Source organism: Hyaena hyaena, unplaced genomic scaffold, assembly GCF_003009895.1.
Source record: "Hyaena hyaena isolate Hyena2069 unplaced genomic scaffold, ASM300989v1 scaffold_262, whole genome shotgun sequence".
Taxonomy (NCBI): Eukaryota; Metazoa; Chordata; class Mammalia; order Carnivora; family Hyaenidae; genus Hyaena; species Hyaena hyaena.
This window is the reverse complement of record NW_024080895.1, coordinates 369891-386684: the sequence shown is the minus strand read 5'-3', so window position 1 is coordinate 386684 and position 16794 is coordinate 369891. Positions and strand designations below refer to the sequence as shown.

The 16794-nt window shown below is 40.2% G+C and overlaps 1 protein-coding gene across 1 annotated transcript in view; it reads left to right on the top strand.

Moving 5' to 3' along the window:
• Window positions 1–16794, top strand: part of KCNMB4 (potassium calcium-activated channel subfamily M regulatory beta subunit 4) — a 59506-nt gene continuing 42712 nt past the window's right edge. Inside the window, exon 1 of the mRNA XM_039245616.1 lies at window positions 1–412. Within this exon, the coding sequence (XP_039101547.1) occupies window positions 77–412 (336 nt within the window). The 5' untranslated portion in view covers window positions 1–76. The remainder of the gene's footprint in view (window positions 413–16794) is intronic.

Below are 16794 nucleotides of genomic sequence, written 5' to 3'. Positions count from 1 at the left end.
GCCCGAGGCAGTCGGGCTCGGCGCCGGGGGCGGGAGGGGGCGGGGGGAGCGCGCCAGCCGCCGGGAGTGGGGGGCGATGGCGAAGCTCCGGGTGGCTTACGAGTACACGGAAGCCGAGGACAAGAGCATCCGGCTCGGCTTGTTTCTCATCATCTCCGGCGTCGTGTCGCTCTTTATCTTCGGCTTCTGCTGGCTCAGTCCCGCGCTGCAGGATCTGCAAGCCACGGCGGCCAACTGCACGGTGCTGTCGGTGCAGCAGATCGGCGAGGTCTTTGAGTGCACCTTCACCTGTGGCGCCGACTGCAGGGGCACCTCGCAGTACCCCTGCGTCCAGGTCTACGTGAATAACTCCGAGTCCAACTCCAGGGCGCTGCTGCACAGCGACGAGCACCAGCTCCTGACCAACCCCAAGGTAAGGACGCCCTGCGAGACACGCCTGGCTCCTGCGGAGGTCTTGAGGCTCGGAGGAGCCTCGGGGTCCGACGCCGCGCGGGGCGGGCTCGGAGGGTCTGCATGCTCGCGTCCTTAGGAGGAGACGGGCCGTTTGGAGCCTCAGTGAGCACAGCCGGGAGCTCCGGGGCCCGGTCCTTCGGGTGCGTTCGTTTGCGGCGACCGCTGATACCCCGAGGCTTGCTTTACACATTGCTCTCGCCTGGCCTCGGGTTTTGAGACCTTGGCCCAGCTCAGCTCAGTCCGGCGCCTACAGGTCGGACTTCGGAGACGTGCAAGGAGCGGAAAGTTAACTTTTCCTCCTGTTAAAGCCAGTGGGTAGCAGGGATCCACCTACACTCGGGCGCTCGGTCAAGGTCTGAGCTCCCACGGGCCGCGTCAAGCACTCGCCTTGGGAGCTCGGGGAGGTCTTTCGGCCCCTTGGAAGATGTTAGAGGGTTCCTCGCCTTTTAAGTCTAAACAGACGTTTTTAACTTGGGGTGCAAAGATGAGGGTCAGCAAACGGCCTGGAAATCACATGCGAAATTCCGGACAGGTCTGTTTCGGGGGTTGCGGAGAGCTCCTGGTTTTCAGGAAATAGATTCTCAAAAGGGTCGGGAGGAAGCCTGGTGATTCTGCGGGTCCAGGGACGATCCGGAGCCATCTGGAGAACGGTAAAACTTACTGAAAATAGAAAACCCTTCGTGATATGTACCGAATATTCCTTCCCTGGCAACTTTCTCTCAAACAGTAAAGAAAAAACCTGGTTAGGACTCGAGGGATGGATAGCGGAGAGAGGGAGACTCAGAAAACTGTTCCCAGTGGAGAAAAAACTTATAAAAAGCAGTGTCCTCGGTCTGTGAACTAATTGAGCTTTGTAGTGAACCTGGTTCTGCCAGAAGGATTTTCTTTGTTTCTTATCTGGTCCATTTTTACTATTCTTGTCGCTTAACTGTGGAATGAAAGTGTGTGTTTCTTCTTTAAAGGTACTGTCGTTCTCTTGGCGAGGGCTCTGCAGAAAAACAAAAGGGAATGAGTCTTGGATGCACAGGAGAACTTTCCGTTAAACGTGATAAGATACGTAATCCAAAAGAAAAAGAATTTTTTATTAGCATTTTAAGAGTACTTCAACTTACCATTTCTGTTCAGTAAAACTCTGGGTCTTGTTTCCTAAACAAACAGTAAGTTCTTGAATTGGGGACATTTTAAAAAAAGGAATTCCTTAAAAAATGACTTCTCTTTAAAAAAAAAAGATGTGCCTGCTGACAAATGTGTATTCTTTTACCTTAAAAGTGAAGATAATATAAAAATACGGACTTAGACAAGCTATAATGTTCAGTGTCTTGAAGAAGCAATGTCTGGAAAACAAATACAAATTAATCTGCTTAAAGCTCAGGAAGGATTTCAAAACTAATCTTAGGGTTTTAGAAATAATCACTTTTTTTTTCAGGATTAGCCATTAATATAAAAGAAGAATTTAGAAATTATATGGTAGTTCACCATTTAGGGGGCATTATTATGATTGGTGAAACACTGCTAATTAAAGATTGTAGTTGAGGCACTAATAATAAATTACATACACATATACCAGTAAGTAGCTAATATCTGATCAAGACCTTGAGAAGTTAGAATTTACTGCCAAAACCCGCTTTGTAATTTCCAGGCAATTTTGAAGGATCTGGCAGAAGAAGTAAATTGGGATCATTAGGACATAGATTTTTAAATCACTTGGAAGCAGTCATAATGCTTTATGTAATACTACAGTTTTATCTCTCTGTCTCTCTTTGTTGCAAATAATTTGTTTTCTTCCAGTGCCAGTTGAGATCCCAGCAACAACTGTTTTTGAAGAAGTATCTGATCAGAATGACATTTTATAAAGTAAAGTATTCAAGAAATGACAGAACTGGAGAAAGATATTTATGTTACCAAAAAAAAAAAAAAAGATGAACAACAAGCCAGTCAATTTAGTCAAGGTTTCCTTAGCCAAACCAGTATACATCTCTTTATTCAAATTACGACTACATTATAGCATTTATAGAATGTGAGTTTGTTCTTTTGCAGTCACCTTTCCACTTTTGGGCAATTAAATGCTCAATTTGGAAATTCTTGCAAGCAAGTAGTGATGGAAAAATTCAACATAACCGAAATAGTGTGCTGGCACCCGGTGCATGGGCAGAATGTATCCACAGTGCCCTTGTAACTAGGCAGTCCCCATTGCCCATCCCTGTTGCCTCTTGGGTGCCTAGGTCTTTTCTCTGCCTTGCATCACCTCCTTACTGAATGCCTGGGTTCCCCGCCTATTCCCTTGTAAAATGTCTGGATTCCCTTCAGTGCCAAAGATCCTAATCACCTTCAACCTTCTCTTCTTCAGGACCCACTCCCTACAAGAAACTATTTAGGAAATCACTTCTTAGAAAAAACAAAGAACGAGGACTTTCTCCCACCCCTCCGTTGAGTTTGCTGCATTAATTACAGTAAAGGACAAGGGAAGGGAAAGAATATTGCACATGTATAACTTCTTAGCCACAGATTGCTAAAGAAGATAGTATGAACAAACGTGACCTTTGACTAGTACTGTCTTTAAGAGATCTTTAAGTGCTATTCAGCTTATTTATATTTTGAGACATATCCATATTGTCAAGAATAATCACTCTTGTCGGGGCACCTGGGTAGCTTAGTCGGTTAAGCGTCCGACTTTCGCTTGGGTCATGATCTCGCGGTTCGTGGGTTCGAGCCCCGCGTTGGGCTCTGTGCTGACTGCCAGCTCAGAGCCTGGAGCCTGTTTCAGTCTGTGACTCCCTCTCTCTCTGACCCTCCCCTGCTCATGCTGTCTCTATCTCTCTCCTAGAAATAAATAAAAACATAAAAAAAACAAAAAAAAGAATAATCACTCTTGTCTATCCAGCCACGTAATATAGTATTCAAGGGTACAGGTTACACATAGGACAATGACCTGCTTAGTGATTCAACCATAGTGAAATCTAAATGTGGGATCCGCCTTCCTCTGGCTACTATTGCCATCACTGCCTTGTTTCTGAGGGGCTAGCAGTTGTGTGAGCTAAGAGCTTTGGTTCTTAACCATGGCTGCACATTAGAATCACTGGGGGAGGGTCTCCAGGGTAGCTCAGTCCCTTAAGCATTGGACTCTTTTTTTTTTTTTGATGTTTTATTTATTTCTAGGAGAGAGAGAGAGAGACAGCGTGAGCAGGGGAGGGTCAGAGAGAGAGGGAGTCACAGACTGAAACAGGCTCCAGGCTCTGAGCTGGCAGTCAGCACAGAGCCCGACGCGGGGCTCGAACCCACGAACCGCGAGATCATGACCTAAGTGAAAGTCGGACGCTTAACTGACTAAGCCACCCAGGCGCCCCCCTTAAGCATTGGACTCTTGATTTAAGCTCCGGTCATGATCTCACAGGTCATGAGATCAAGCCCTGCATTAGGCTCTGTGCTGGGCATGTAGCCTGCTTAAGATTCTCTCTCTCCCTCTCTCTCTGCCCCAGCTCTGCTCATGGGCTCTCTCTCTCTCTCTTAAAAAAAAAAAAAAAAGTCACTGGGTGAACTTTAAAAAGGAATTCTGATACTTGGGTCCCACCCTCAGAGACTTGGACTTGGTCTTGGGAGAGTCCTGAGAGTTGGTGTGTTTTTTTGTTTGTTTTGTTTTTGTTTTATTTTTTATTTTTTAAATATAATTTATTGTTAAATAGGTTTCAAGTTGGTAAAGTTCTGCAAGTGGTTCTCATGTGTAGACAGAGTCAGAAACCAAAAACATACTCATGTAGTGTGCAAGAAGGTAAAATAAGAAATGAAAGGATTCAAAATTGTGATTGTGTGCAAGAAGGTAAAATAAGAAATGAAAGGATTCAAAATTGTGATTGTGTTTTTAGGTTTAAAGATGTTACTGATTAGGAAGCTGGTATGAAAGGAGGGACTCAAGGAAATTCTGAGGGAAAAGAAAGTTATTTAACATTAGTGTGGAAACGGTCGTTTAAAATTGGTTCAGCATAAATGGAATGAATTTATGCAATTCCAGACATTTGCTTTTGCATCAATATATACATTGGGTGTCAGGGAAAAGATGAATTTTTAAAACTCTCTCTTCTTTGTGCAATAAGAGAGTGAGTGATTAGAGGCTATGTGTTTTATTTTTGTTTTGAGGTTTGTTTTTTTTTTTCTTTCATTCTCTGGTCTTAGAAACTTAGACACAAAGGGAAAAAGTCTATTCCTAAGAAACTGACATTGTAAAAGTGAGAGAAATTCACTGAAGAGAAGAAAAACTTTAGACTTTGACTGTATCCTCTGAAACTGGATGTCCTTAACTGTGTCCTTGCAGTCCCTTTCTTGGTATCCTTCACATATACACTGGCATGTCCCAAAGCCCCGTCCTCTGCCCCCCAGCCACACATCCTGTGTAGACAGTGTCATCTGCTGGGGGTGATTTCTGAACTCCATCCTGGAAATAAATGTTCAGTATGATCTACTTTATACTCTAGGGAGGTGTGTCACATCAAAACTAAGTAATCAAAGGCTAAGCTGAATTGTGATGATTTCTCTATAATCTTTATTTCTCTGGGGCACCTGGGTGGCTCAGTCGGTTAAGCATCCGATTTCAGCTCAGGTCATGATCTCGCGGTTTGTGGGTTCGAGCCCCGCGTCAGGCTCTGTGCTGACAGCTAGCTCAGAGCCTGGAGCCTGCTTCAGATTCTGTGTCTCCCTCTCTCTCTGCCCCTCCCCCGCTCACACCGTCTCTGTCTCTCTCTCAGAAATAAATAAAAATCATTAATAAGAAAAATTTATTTCTCTATGATCAGGCTGCTTGCTGTGGTTATTCCTCTGGTGATTACATTAAATAACCTGGCAAGTATGTAAAATTCAATTCCTCCAATACTTACTTAGCATCTGTGACCAGAGAATGGAGCAAGAAACAGGAGCACATCTTAGCATCTTATGATCAAGAACTGGGCAAGAAATAAGGACATACAGGGGCACCCGGGTGGCTTGGTTGGTGAAGCATCCAATTCTTGATTTCACCTCAGGTCATGGTCTCATCGTTCGTGAGTTTGAGCCCCATGTCAGGCTCTGAGCTGGGGATTCTCTCTCTCCCTCTCTCACTGCCTTGCCCCAACACTCGCACACACACGCTCTCACTCTCTCTCAAAAATAAATGAATAAACTTTAAAAAAAAGAAACAAGGACATACAAAGATAAGCTTATTCATTTAACCAATATTTGTTAACTGCCTTCTCTGTGCAACGCCCATCCCAGGTTCCGAGACTAGAATAGAGATCAAAATAAAGTCTTTGCCCTCATGAAGTTTATGTTTTGGTGGACGCTGACAGACAAGAAATAGATTTATAACATAATGTCATGTAATGACAGAGGTGTAAAGAAAATTCAAGCAGCGTAAGGGTGCAGACTTGTGGAAGAAGTGAAGGGCTACACTTTTGCAAAGAATGGTTGATTAAGGGACGTTTGTACAGAGACCCAAGAACAGGAGATGAATAGAGGCATAAAGCGTGTAAAAGAGTCAATCGTACATCTATCTTGAGAAAGAGTGTTTCACAGGCTGAGGGAACAGCAAGTGTACAGGCCCTGGGGCAAGTGGCCTCTGGGCTAATGTGAGGAACGGTGAGGATCAGAAGGCGGGACTCCTGCGAGCAAGACGTGAAACAGCGGGAAGTCAGGTTGGGCCTTACAGACAGAACTTTGGGTTCTCTTCTCTACGTGATGGTAAGCTGTCTGCCATTAAGCAGGACTGGGACATAGTCAGACTTAAACTTCTCAGAAATGTAGATGATCCTTCCGGATGCTGGGTTGAGAATAGAATTTGTGTGTGTGTTTGTGTGCATACATGCATATGCACGTGCTCACTTGTGCAAGGTGAGAGATGCAGGGGCAAGAGTGAAAACAAGGTATCCAGGAGGGCAGGCAAATGACGCTGGTGACTTAGATCAAGGGCAGGCATTGGTGACGTTCACTGATGGACTGGTCAAAGATGCCTCCACAGGCTGTGGTAAGCACAACTGGGTGGAGGGAGGTGATTTTACTAGATGGGAAAACTAGAGAAGAGTTGTTTGAGAGGACAGAATGAAAAGCAAGGGTTTAGTCTTAGATAGGCCTAACAGACACAAGTGAGGATGAATCCATACGCTTCTGCCTTCAATGAGTTTATTCTCCAGCAGAGGAAATAAGAACACCAATAACTATCAAAGGAAGTACAATGTTAGTTCTACAGGAAAGTACAAACACTATGATATGAACATCTAGAGAGAAAAGATTGGGAGAAAAGCTTCATGGGAAATGAAACATGTGCTGTGAAATTTTGAGAATTAATAGGATTTTCATCTTGGGAAGAAAAGTAGGGAGGAATGAAGAGGACATCAAGGAAGAGGAAATGCCAGAAGCAAAGCTGTGTGAGTGCAGGCTATGTTGGGTAATCATCAGCTAGACTGGGTGGTTGGAACATAGTTACAAAAAAGAGTCTTAGGGCTAAGACAGGAGAGTAAACTGGGATCAATAATGTAGAAGTCCTTGATGGCCAGCATGGGTTTGGTGACATTGGGAAACCATGATAGGAAGAATAATGCTTCCCTCCTCCTCTCAAGATGGCCACATCTTTTAAAAAAAATTTTTTTTTTAATGTTTATTTATTTTTAGAGAAACAGAAGGTGAGTGAGGGAGGAGCAGAGAGAGAGGGCGACACAGATTTGAAGCAGGCTCCAGGCTCTGAGCTGTCAGCACAGAGTCCCATCTGGGGCTCAAACTCACAAACCCGTGAGATCATGACCTGAGCCAAAGTCGGATGCTTAAAAGGCACCCACAAGATGTCCACATCTTAATCCCCAGAACCTATGAGTATCTTATGTTACCTGGGAAGGGGGAATTAAAGCTACAGATAGTTTATCAGGTGACATTAAAATAAGGAGATTATGCTGGTGAGTCTAGGGTAATCACAAACCCCCTTTAATATGGAAAGAGGAGGTCAAAGTGATGTAATATGAGAAAGACTCAGTTAGTCATTGCTAACTTTGAATACAGAAGTGGGGCATGAGCCAAGGAATGTAGGCAGCCTTCTTTCCAAGAAAGCAGGAAAAAGCAAGAAAATAGATTCTCCCGTAGAGAATCTGGGAGAAAAATGCAGCCCCAGCTGGTGAGACCCATTTGAGAATTCTGAACCCTAGAATTTTACGATAATAAATTTGTGTTGTTTAAGCCATTAAGTTTGTGTTACAGCAACAGAAACCAAGGAAGGCATTTAAGTAGGTGAGTCATCATGATTTAATATTTTGGGGCCTGGGTGGTTCAGTCTGTTGAGCATCTGACTCTTGATTTTGGCTCAGGTCATGATCTCACAGTTGTGAAATCAAGCCTCGTATCGGGCTCCACGCTCAGCGTAGGATTCTCTCCCTCTCTGTCTGTCCCTCCCCTACTCAGATGCTCATGTACAGTCTCTCACTCTCTTTCTATAAATAAATAAATAAATAAATAAATAAATAAATAAATAAACACTTTAAGATGATTATTCAATATTAAAAGCTATGATCAGAACATTAAAAATCAACCTATATTACAACTCTTTAAAAACAATCTAATCTCCAGCTTCCTAGGATCTTCCTGTCTGAGATTACTTATCGTGATCCATCTTTGAAATCCATTGAAGATTTCAATTATTTCTAAGATCCCCAAAATTATGTATCTAAAACACTAATCAGAAACTTTACAAAAGAGATTTGTGATGTTATAGTATATTTTGGTTACATTTTGGGAAAAAATGCATTTATTCTATGACAAACTGACCTCAGTTATAAAGCTTTCTATAAGGTGTTGACACATTTTGTTTATTTAAAACATTTTTTGTACTCATCTATGAATGAAGATATCAAGTTTTATTTACCTTGGGTTTAATTTTTTTCAGTCTCTAGCAGTTTCATATTCAGTTGAGTTTCTAGATAAATAGTACATACATTTATATTAAAATTACTATAACTAGTCAAGTAAAATGCTGAACAGAATGGTTTCTCTGTTTTTTTTTCTTATTTAAAGTTTATTTTTAGAGAGAGAGAGAGAGGGCATGAATGGGGGAAAAGGGGCAGAAGAGAGAGAGAGAGAGAGAGAGAGAGAATCTTAAGCAGGCTTCTTGCTTCATCCCATTGTTACCTGAGCCAAAATCAAGAGTTGGATGCTCAACCAACTGAAACACGCAGGCGCCCCACAGAATGGTTTTCATATTACCTATGTTTCTAACTGTTCTTCATGCTGTAACTTAGATATTTGAGAGGACACATAAATGTGTAAAACGTTGTACTTTTGAGTAGTAACAATATCTTCTTTTGTTTTAAAATAGCCAGTGTTACAAACTGAAATTCTTGTGTTTATATAAATTATTGAATTTGTGACTATTTTTGTAATAAACTAATTTAAATACATTTATTTCATGTATTTGCTTTGTTGAGTAGCAGAATCCGGCAGATTGGATCACTAGAAGGCCTCTGTCTGTATAGTCAAGCACATGTGAAAGAATACCCATTCATCTAATTCTTCTGTACCATTCATCTGAGACCAAATGGACTTTGAAACCTTATCAAATGTCCAGTTTACTCGTTGTAACCTAGCTACGTTGCAGCACCAGTATAATCTGTGAATTTGCTGGAAATTCACATCTTTAAGTCTTGTCCTAGGTCCACTGAATCATAAAGTCTGGCCCAGTTTCTGACTTAGTAGTTCTGTGTTGAAGTTTAAAAATTTGTACAGTAAAAGAGTGTATAAATAGGTGGGGAAGATGAAATAATATAAAGCAAACCATCCAAAAGAAGGCAAGAAAAAAGAGAAAAAGAAATGTAGACAGGTATAGAACACTAACCAAAAAATAATGATAGTAAATTTAAATGTCAATTTATAAGTAATTATATTAAACGTAAGTGGATTAACTTCCATTTAAAAGAGAGATTGTAGACTGGAAAAAAGCAAACAAACCCAAATATATGCTGCTTTCAAGAGTCACACATAAAATACAAGGATACAAAAAGGTTGGAAGTTAAAAGATAGGAAAATATACATACAAACATCAACCAAAAAAGGAAAAGAAAAGCTGGAGTATCTATGTTATATGAATTACAGTAGACTTTGAAACACAAATTCATTACTATATAAAAAGGGACATTTTGTAATTATAAAAGATTTAATTCAGCATAATATAACAATTCTATATTATTCCAGGAATGCAGGTTGGTTCAACATGGTAAAATCAACCAGTGTAATTAATACCTTTTTAATAGAATAAAGGATGAAAATCATGCGATTATCACAATATACACAGAAAAAAGACATTTGTCAAAATACTCTCGTGCTTAAAAAAAAAAAAATCAAACTAGGAGCAGCTGAGAACTTCCTCAGTCTGATAAAGAGCTACTACGAATACCTAATAAATGGTGAAAGACTGAAAGCTTTCTCCCTTAAGGTCAGAAATAAGACAAAGATGTCTGCTCTTGCCTCCATTGTTTTGGAAGTTCTACCCAGGACAGTTAGGCAAAGAAAAAAATAAAAACAGCCAGACTGGGAAGGAAGACATAAAACTATTTACCAATCAGGTGATCTTGTATAAAAACCTCCTACAGAATCCACCAAAAACAAAACAAACAAACAAAAAACCCATCTGTCAGACATAATAAGTTCAGCAAGGTTACAGAATGCAAGATCAATATACAAACATCAATTGTATTTTTATACACTAACAATGAGCAATCTAAAAATGAAATTTAAAACAATTCTATTTACAATATTATTAAAATAATAAATTTCTTAGGAATATATTTCACAAAAGAGTATTTCTAACAAAAGAGTAAAAGACTTGTACCCTGAAAACTCCAACACTATCAAGAGAGATTAAAGAAGACCTAAATAAATGGAAAGGTATCTTTAGTTTGTGGATTGGAAGACTTAATATTGTAAAGATGGCGACACTTCCCAAATTGGTCTACAGATTGATTATAATCCCTATCAAAAATTCAGCTGGATTTTTGTTTGCAGAAATTGACCAACTGATCCTAAAATTCATATGGAAATTTAAGGGACTCAGGATAGCCAACATGATCATAAAAAAGAATAATGGTGGAAAACTCATACTTTCCAATTTTAAAACTTACTAGAAAGTTATAATAATCAAGACGTGTGGTACTGACATCAGGATAGACATACCAGTCTGTGGAGTAGACTTGAGAGTCTAGAAAGATAGAAGTGCATTTAAGAGAAATTGATTTTTGTAAATTGTGTCAAGAGCATTCAACAAGGAAATAACAGTTTTTTCAACTAATGGTGCTGGAACAACTGTATGCATGCAAAAGAATGGAGTTGGACTCCTACCTCACACCATATATAAGAACTAATTTAAAATGGATCAGAAACCTAAATGTAAGAGCTAAAACTGTAAAGCTCTTAGAGGAAGCTGTAAGTGTAAATCTTTATGACTTTGAATTAGGCAGTTTCTTAAATACGCCATGAAAAGCACAAGCAACCAAAGGAAAAATCGATAACTGGATTCAAGCACAATTAAAAACTTGTGTTTCAGAGGACAACATTCAAAAAGTAAAAAAGACAACCACAGAATGAGAAAAAATATTTGCACATCACATATCCAATAAAGATATCCAGAATATATAAAGAACTTTCACAACTCAATAATAACAGTGAAAATGGCAGATAACCAGGAGCACCTGGGTGACTCAGTTGGTTAAACATCCCACTTTGGCTCAGGTCATGATCTCATAATTCGTGGGTTTGAGCTCCGCGTTGAGCCCTGTGCTGACAGCTCAGAACCTGTAACCTGCTTTGGAATTTGTGTCTCCTCTCTCTGCTCCTCCTCCACTCATGCTCTCTCTCAAAAACAAGTAAATGTTAAAAAAATTTTAAAAAGGCAGAAATCCCAATTGTAAGATAGGCAAAAGGTGTGAGTAGATATTTTTCCAAAGGAGGTATACAGATGGCCAATAAGCACATAAAAATGTGTTCAGATGTGTACAGGTGTCTTCTTGGGGTAATGAAAACATTCTAGAACTTTTGTGTCAGTGATTGCACACTTCTGTGTCTACTGAAAACCATTGAATTATACATTTTATTCTTTTAAATTTTTTTCAGTTATACATTTTAAATGGTTGAATTAATTGGTATGTGAATTATAGTTCAATAAAGCTGTTACCAGAAAAAATGTTAAAAGGAGATTTGTTTTGCAAATTTTGGCATTTCAAGTAACTCATAAAGGGACATCTTATTCAGTAAATGATGTTAAAATGTCCCTATTATTTAGAAAAATATATACTTAAAAATATTAATTTTCCAAATAAGACTTACTTGGAAAATACTCAAAATTATTTAGAAAAATGTTTAATAAAAATAAAATATAAATTTTAGTAAAATAAAATTTTGGTGTATGAAATAATATGTAAGAAATATATATTATTATAAATATAGGTAATAGGCAATTATAATAAATATAGGTAAATATTTACATAATTTTGGGGGGTGTACAGACCTTTCTAAACATGACACCAAGGGCAGAAGTCATACATTTTTGCAGGAATGCACTGATTTGTTTAATGACATAATAAAGAAAACCTTTAATTAAACTAACATTACAGTTTATTTTTTTAAATATTTATGTATTTATGTATGTATGTATTTATTTATTTAGAGAGTACTGGTGGGGGAGAGGGGCAGAGAAAGAGGGAGAGAGAATCTTAAGCAGGTTCCTTGCTCAGCACGAAGCCCAAAAAGCCATTACAATTTAAAGAAAAATGACAACTTTGGGAGATTATTTGCACTGTGACAGAGAAATGATTCAAAACAACATGTGAAGAGCTCTTAGCAATAAATGACCATCTCTTCAGTAGAACACTAGGTTTGATGGTTAATTTTATGTGCCAGCTTGACCGGGCTCATGAATGCCTGGAGTGCTGGTAAAATACCATTTCTAGGTGCATCTGTGAGGGTGTTTCTGGGAGAGATTAGCATTTGAATCAGTAGTGTCCATAAGGAAGATTCATCCTCACCACACAGGCAAATTTGCTGTCTGCTGGAGCTGGAACATGTCTTTGGCATTGCTGTCACCTGGGCCTTTGGACTTACACTGCATTACACCACCCGCTTTCCTGGGTCTCCATCTTGTGAGCAGTGGATTGTGGAACTTCTCAGTTTCCCTTATCGCATGAGCCAGTTCCTCATAGTAAATCTCTTGTTATATGTCAACATATGTTCCGTTGGTTCTGTTTTTCTAGAGAACCCTGACTAACACACAAGGCAAGCATGAACAGGCAGATCAATGAAGATTTACAACGTAGTTGTAATTAGTGTAATCTCACACATCTTACAAAGAAACTCCAGTTATAAATGTTTCCAGGTCAATTGTATGATAACAGATAATGTTCATCCCATTTTAAACTCTGCCAAAGCACACAGAAACAAGGAAAACTTCTGAAGTTTTTAAGTAATTTTAGGATTACATTGAAACAAACACCAATGGGAGTGCCTGGGTGAGTCAGTCGGTTGAACGACTGACTTTGGCTCAGGTCATGCTCTCATGGTTCCTGAGTTCGAACCTCAAATCAGGCTCTTTGCTGACAGTGCAGAACCTGCTTGGGATTCTGTCTCTCCCTCTCTCTCTGCCCCTCCCTGCTTGCGCTTTCTCTCTTTCTCAAAATAAATGAATAAACTTTAAAAAAGCCCACCCATGATAATGTACACGTACAGATGAAAATTATGAGACAGCTTCGCTTAACGATATTTACATAAAATCCTAAGTGAGAGAACAGTGGTAATCGCATTGATGGAAGTACCAGAGGTTTCTCTTTCTCAGAAATAAAGAACATTTTAAAAAATTTTTAAAAATCAAATACTGCTATAACGATTGGTAGGGGGTATATCTTTATTGAGATTCCTTTGTCTTGATCCCTTTTTCAGTCCAGACACAACTAAATATTTTTCATTTTTTTCTCTAATATTTATCTCCATGTTTCCAAATAGTGAGCTCTGGTGTGTATATTTTAGATAGATACTATTAACCACCTATGATGGAATATGAGGATTTAGCTTTCTTACACCATCCCATCCCACCCGATTTTTCTGCCCTTCATTCTTTAAAGATAGTTCTATCATAATTATTGACTGCATTAATATTGAGCATTAGCTTATTTTAACTATATAAATTATTATTCATTTCTATAACTTTATTTTCCTTGAGCTGATAATCATCGCCTTTTCATAATTTCTTAATCTGCTATGCCCCTTTCTCTTAATTTTCCCAAAGAATTGTAAAGCCACTTTGTACACTGTTTTTCATATGGTTATTCATAATAGGTAACCATTTGGTTGAGCTTTTTTCTTTTTAAAGGAATTTCCTGGCGTACCCATTCTGGATTCCTTCAGCCTACTACTGCCCCACATTGAACTGGTTACACCTTAGGCCTGCTGTTTTTCTCCCATGTTGAGTACCCTGTTTCCTTGACCCAGTGCAGTCCTCTTCTATGGTTTATACTTTTGTTTTGGTGGGGTACATCCTGAAGTAGCTTCCTGAGAAAGGATGCATGGGAAATACAACTTTTGATTTCATGTTTTGATCAGAGTTCTGTTCCTGATGATTTAAACACAGTCTATTCCCTTTAATCAAAATGCAATTTATGATTTCTTTGGCAGTGTCCATAAATCAGTGTAGGTCTGTACCTTTGACATCATTTCTTATAAGAGAAACAATCAGAAGTTCTGCTTGAAGTTATGCTCCCTGAGGCCAGATTTCTTCATCTACCCAAACCTGTCAAAGGCTTTAAATACCCACTAGCATGCTACCGGGTCCTTCTGGGGGTACATATATCCCAGTAATAGAAAAACAGGCCTAGTAAGCAACTGTTTATGAGGGCAGGTTGGGAAAGATGATAGTATAAAAAAGAGAAGGTGCATTGAAGAGTGTCAGCCATTTGCTTATGAAACTTGTTTCCCAGCACAACCTGCTTTAGCCCTGAAAACCCCACCCTTAGGTTTCAGTGGGTCAGAAAGCCCAGGGTACAGTGGATAGCGTGGTAACTTGATGTTCCATGTTCAGACATTCAGACCCTAGTGGCACTCATTAGCAAGTCAGTGGTCTCTTAGATGGAGAATATTGGTCAAAGAAAGCATGGGTTTGCTTTATGTTATCAGGGCTCTCTACGGGCTCCATGTATCCCTCGGTCTGACACAGACCTCATAGACTGTTAGAGGCACTGGGCCAAAGAGGTGAATTGAGGAAGTCCACCAAACATTGTGACTCTTCCTTATTTTTAAGGAGTGAAAGATGCAGCAGTTTGTCTTTCACTTTGGAAGGGATGTCCAGAAATCCCCGAGACCTCTAGCCTCCGGGAAGCATCGCTGAATTTTCCAGTCACTGGCACACCTGTTCTCTACCAAAGAATCTAGGGCACCTTGTTCTCCCTGCTCCTGGGTCCAGTAATCAGCCTGATATCATCAATGTACACTGTACTATCATGTTCTACTGCAGAGCAGAGCGTAAGAACCAAAGAGAGTTGAGGTAGTGCCGAGTAGAACAGTCCTGAATAAGCCTGGAAAGTCTACACCATCTCGGCCAGGTAAAAGTAGCTGTCTCTGTTGCTCTTTGTCCACAAGAATGGAGAAAATGGCATTTGCCAGATCAATCACCATAGAATAGGTTACAGTGGTAAGTTTGTTTGCTGCGGTAAATAGATTATATCTGAAATGGCAGCTCAAATTGGGGCCACCACTGATTCATTTAGCAATACAATCATTCTCCAAGACTCGTCTGTCTTCTCCAGGAGCCAAATAGGAAAATTAAATGGGGACATGATAAGAATCCTCACTCCTGTGATCTCTGTGACTTCCTAGGGTGAGTCTTAGCTTATCAGTGTACTATTTGGAGAAAGAGCAGGTAGTTTCAGAGTTCTGTCTATGAGGAAGCGGGTCAGGGAGGAATTTAGTACTAGTGTTAAGTATGTGTATTATATCTATACCTTTAGGATCTGTAAGAATAACCATAGGAAAGTTTATGGACCAGCTGGGCCCATTGTGATACCAGCTTGGGCCAAAATTCCCTTTTCTTCTGATGCTATGAGCCCCCATCGTGAGCACAGTCAGACTTAGGGTCCTCAGGCCTTAAGGTTAGCACAGAGCCAGTCCTATAACACTCTAAATGTCCGCCCTTTCTAGACAAGCCCCAAACCAAACTCTTAACTAGAGATGACAAATGGTGGTTACCAGAGGGAGGTGAGTGGGAGACTGGTGCACCAGGTGAAGGAAATTAAGAGCACACTTATCATGATGAGCATGAGTAATATATAGAATTGTTCAATCACTATATTGTACACCTGAAACTAATATAACACTGTATTTTAACTACACTGGCATTAAAATCTTAAAAGATAAAAGAAGTGTCTGCCCTTTCCCCACTGCATTACTACTCTGGTAAATGTCTGCATGTCCTCTGGGGAAGGGTTAGAAGACTTTCGGGGCGCCTGGGTGGCTTAGTCGGTTAAGCGTCCGACTTTCGCTTGGGTCATGATCTCGCGGTTCGTGGGTTCGAGCCCCGCGTCGGGCTCTGTGCTGACTGCCAGCTCAGAGCCTGGAGCCTGTTTCAGTCTGTGGCTCCCTCTCTCTCTGACCCTCCCCTGCTCACGCTGTCTCTCTCTCTCTCCTAGAAATAAATAAAAACATTTAAAAAAAAATAATAATAAAAAAAAAAAGACGACTTTCGGTAGGGCGCTACTTCAGGTGCTACTAGGGGGTCTTTCCCAGGATGACCAACCTTCCCTTCATTCAAAGAGCTTTTGGCCTGGGGACTGGATGAGGAGACCTGTCTTATGTCACAGTGACTCACTGGACTACATTTCACCAAATCTCAGGGTTTTTCAGGTATGTAGATCAAGGAGAACCTTGAAGGGTGTTCACCTTTTTTAGTCCTAAGGGTCCTATGATCTGTCAGCCACTGTCAAAGATTCCTGTGGATTAAATAATTTTTAGTATGCTCGCGAATTCTGTGAGTCAGAGATTTAGACAGGGCACAAAGGGGACACCTTATCTCTGCTTCATGATGTCTGAGGTCCCAGTGGGATACTCAAAGCCTGCAGATTGGAATCATCTGAAGGCTCATTTACTCATATATATATATATATATAAATATATATATCAGGTAGTTGATGTTGGCTACTGGGTGGAGTCTCTCCATTCCTCTCCACACCAGCCTTATGGTGTGATCTCTCTGCACAGGGCAGTTTTGGCTTCCTCACAGATTGATAGTGATAGTGTCTGGATTCCAAGGGCAGACATTCCCAAGAGAGAGTTACAGGTAGAAGCTATGTCACTTTTCCTGATTTAGCCTTG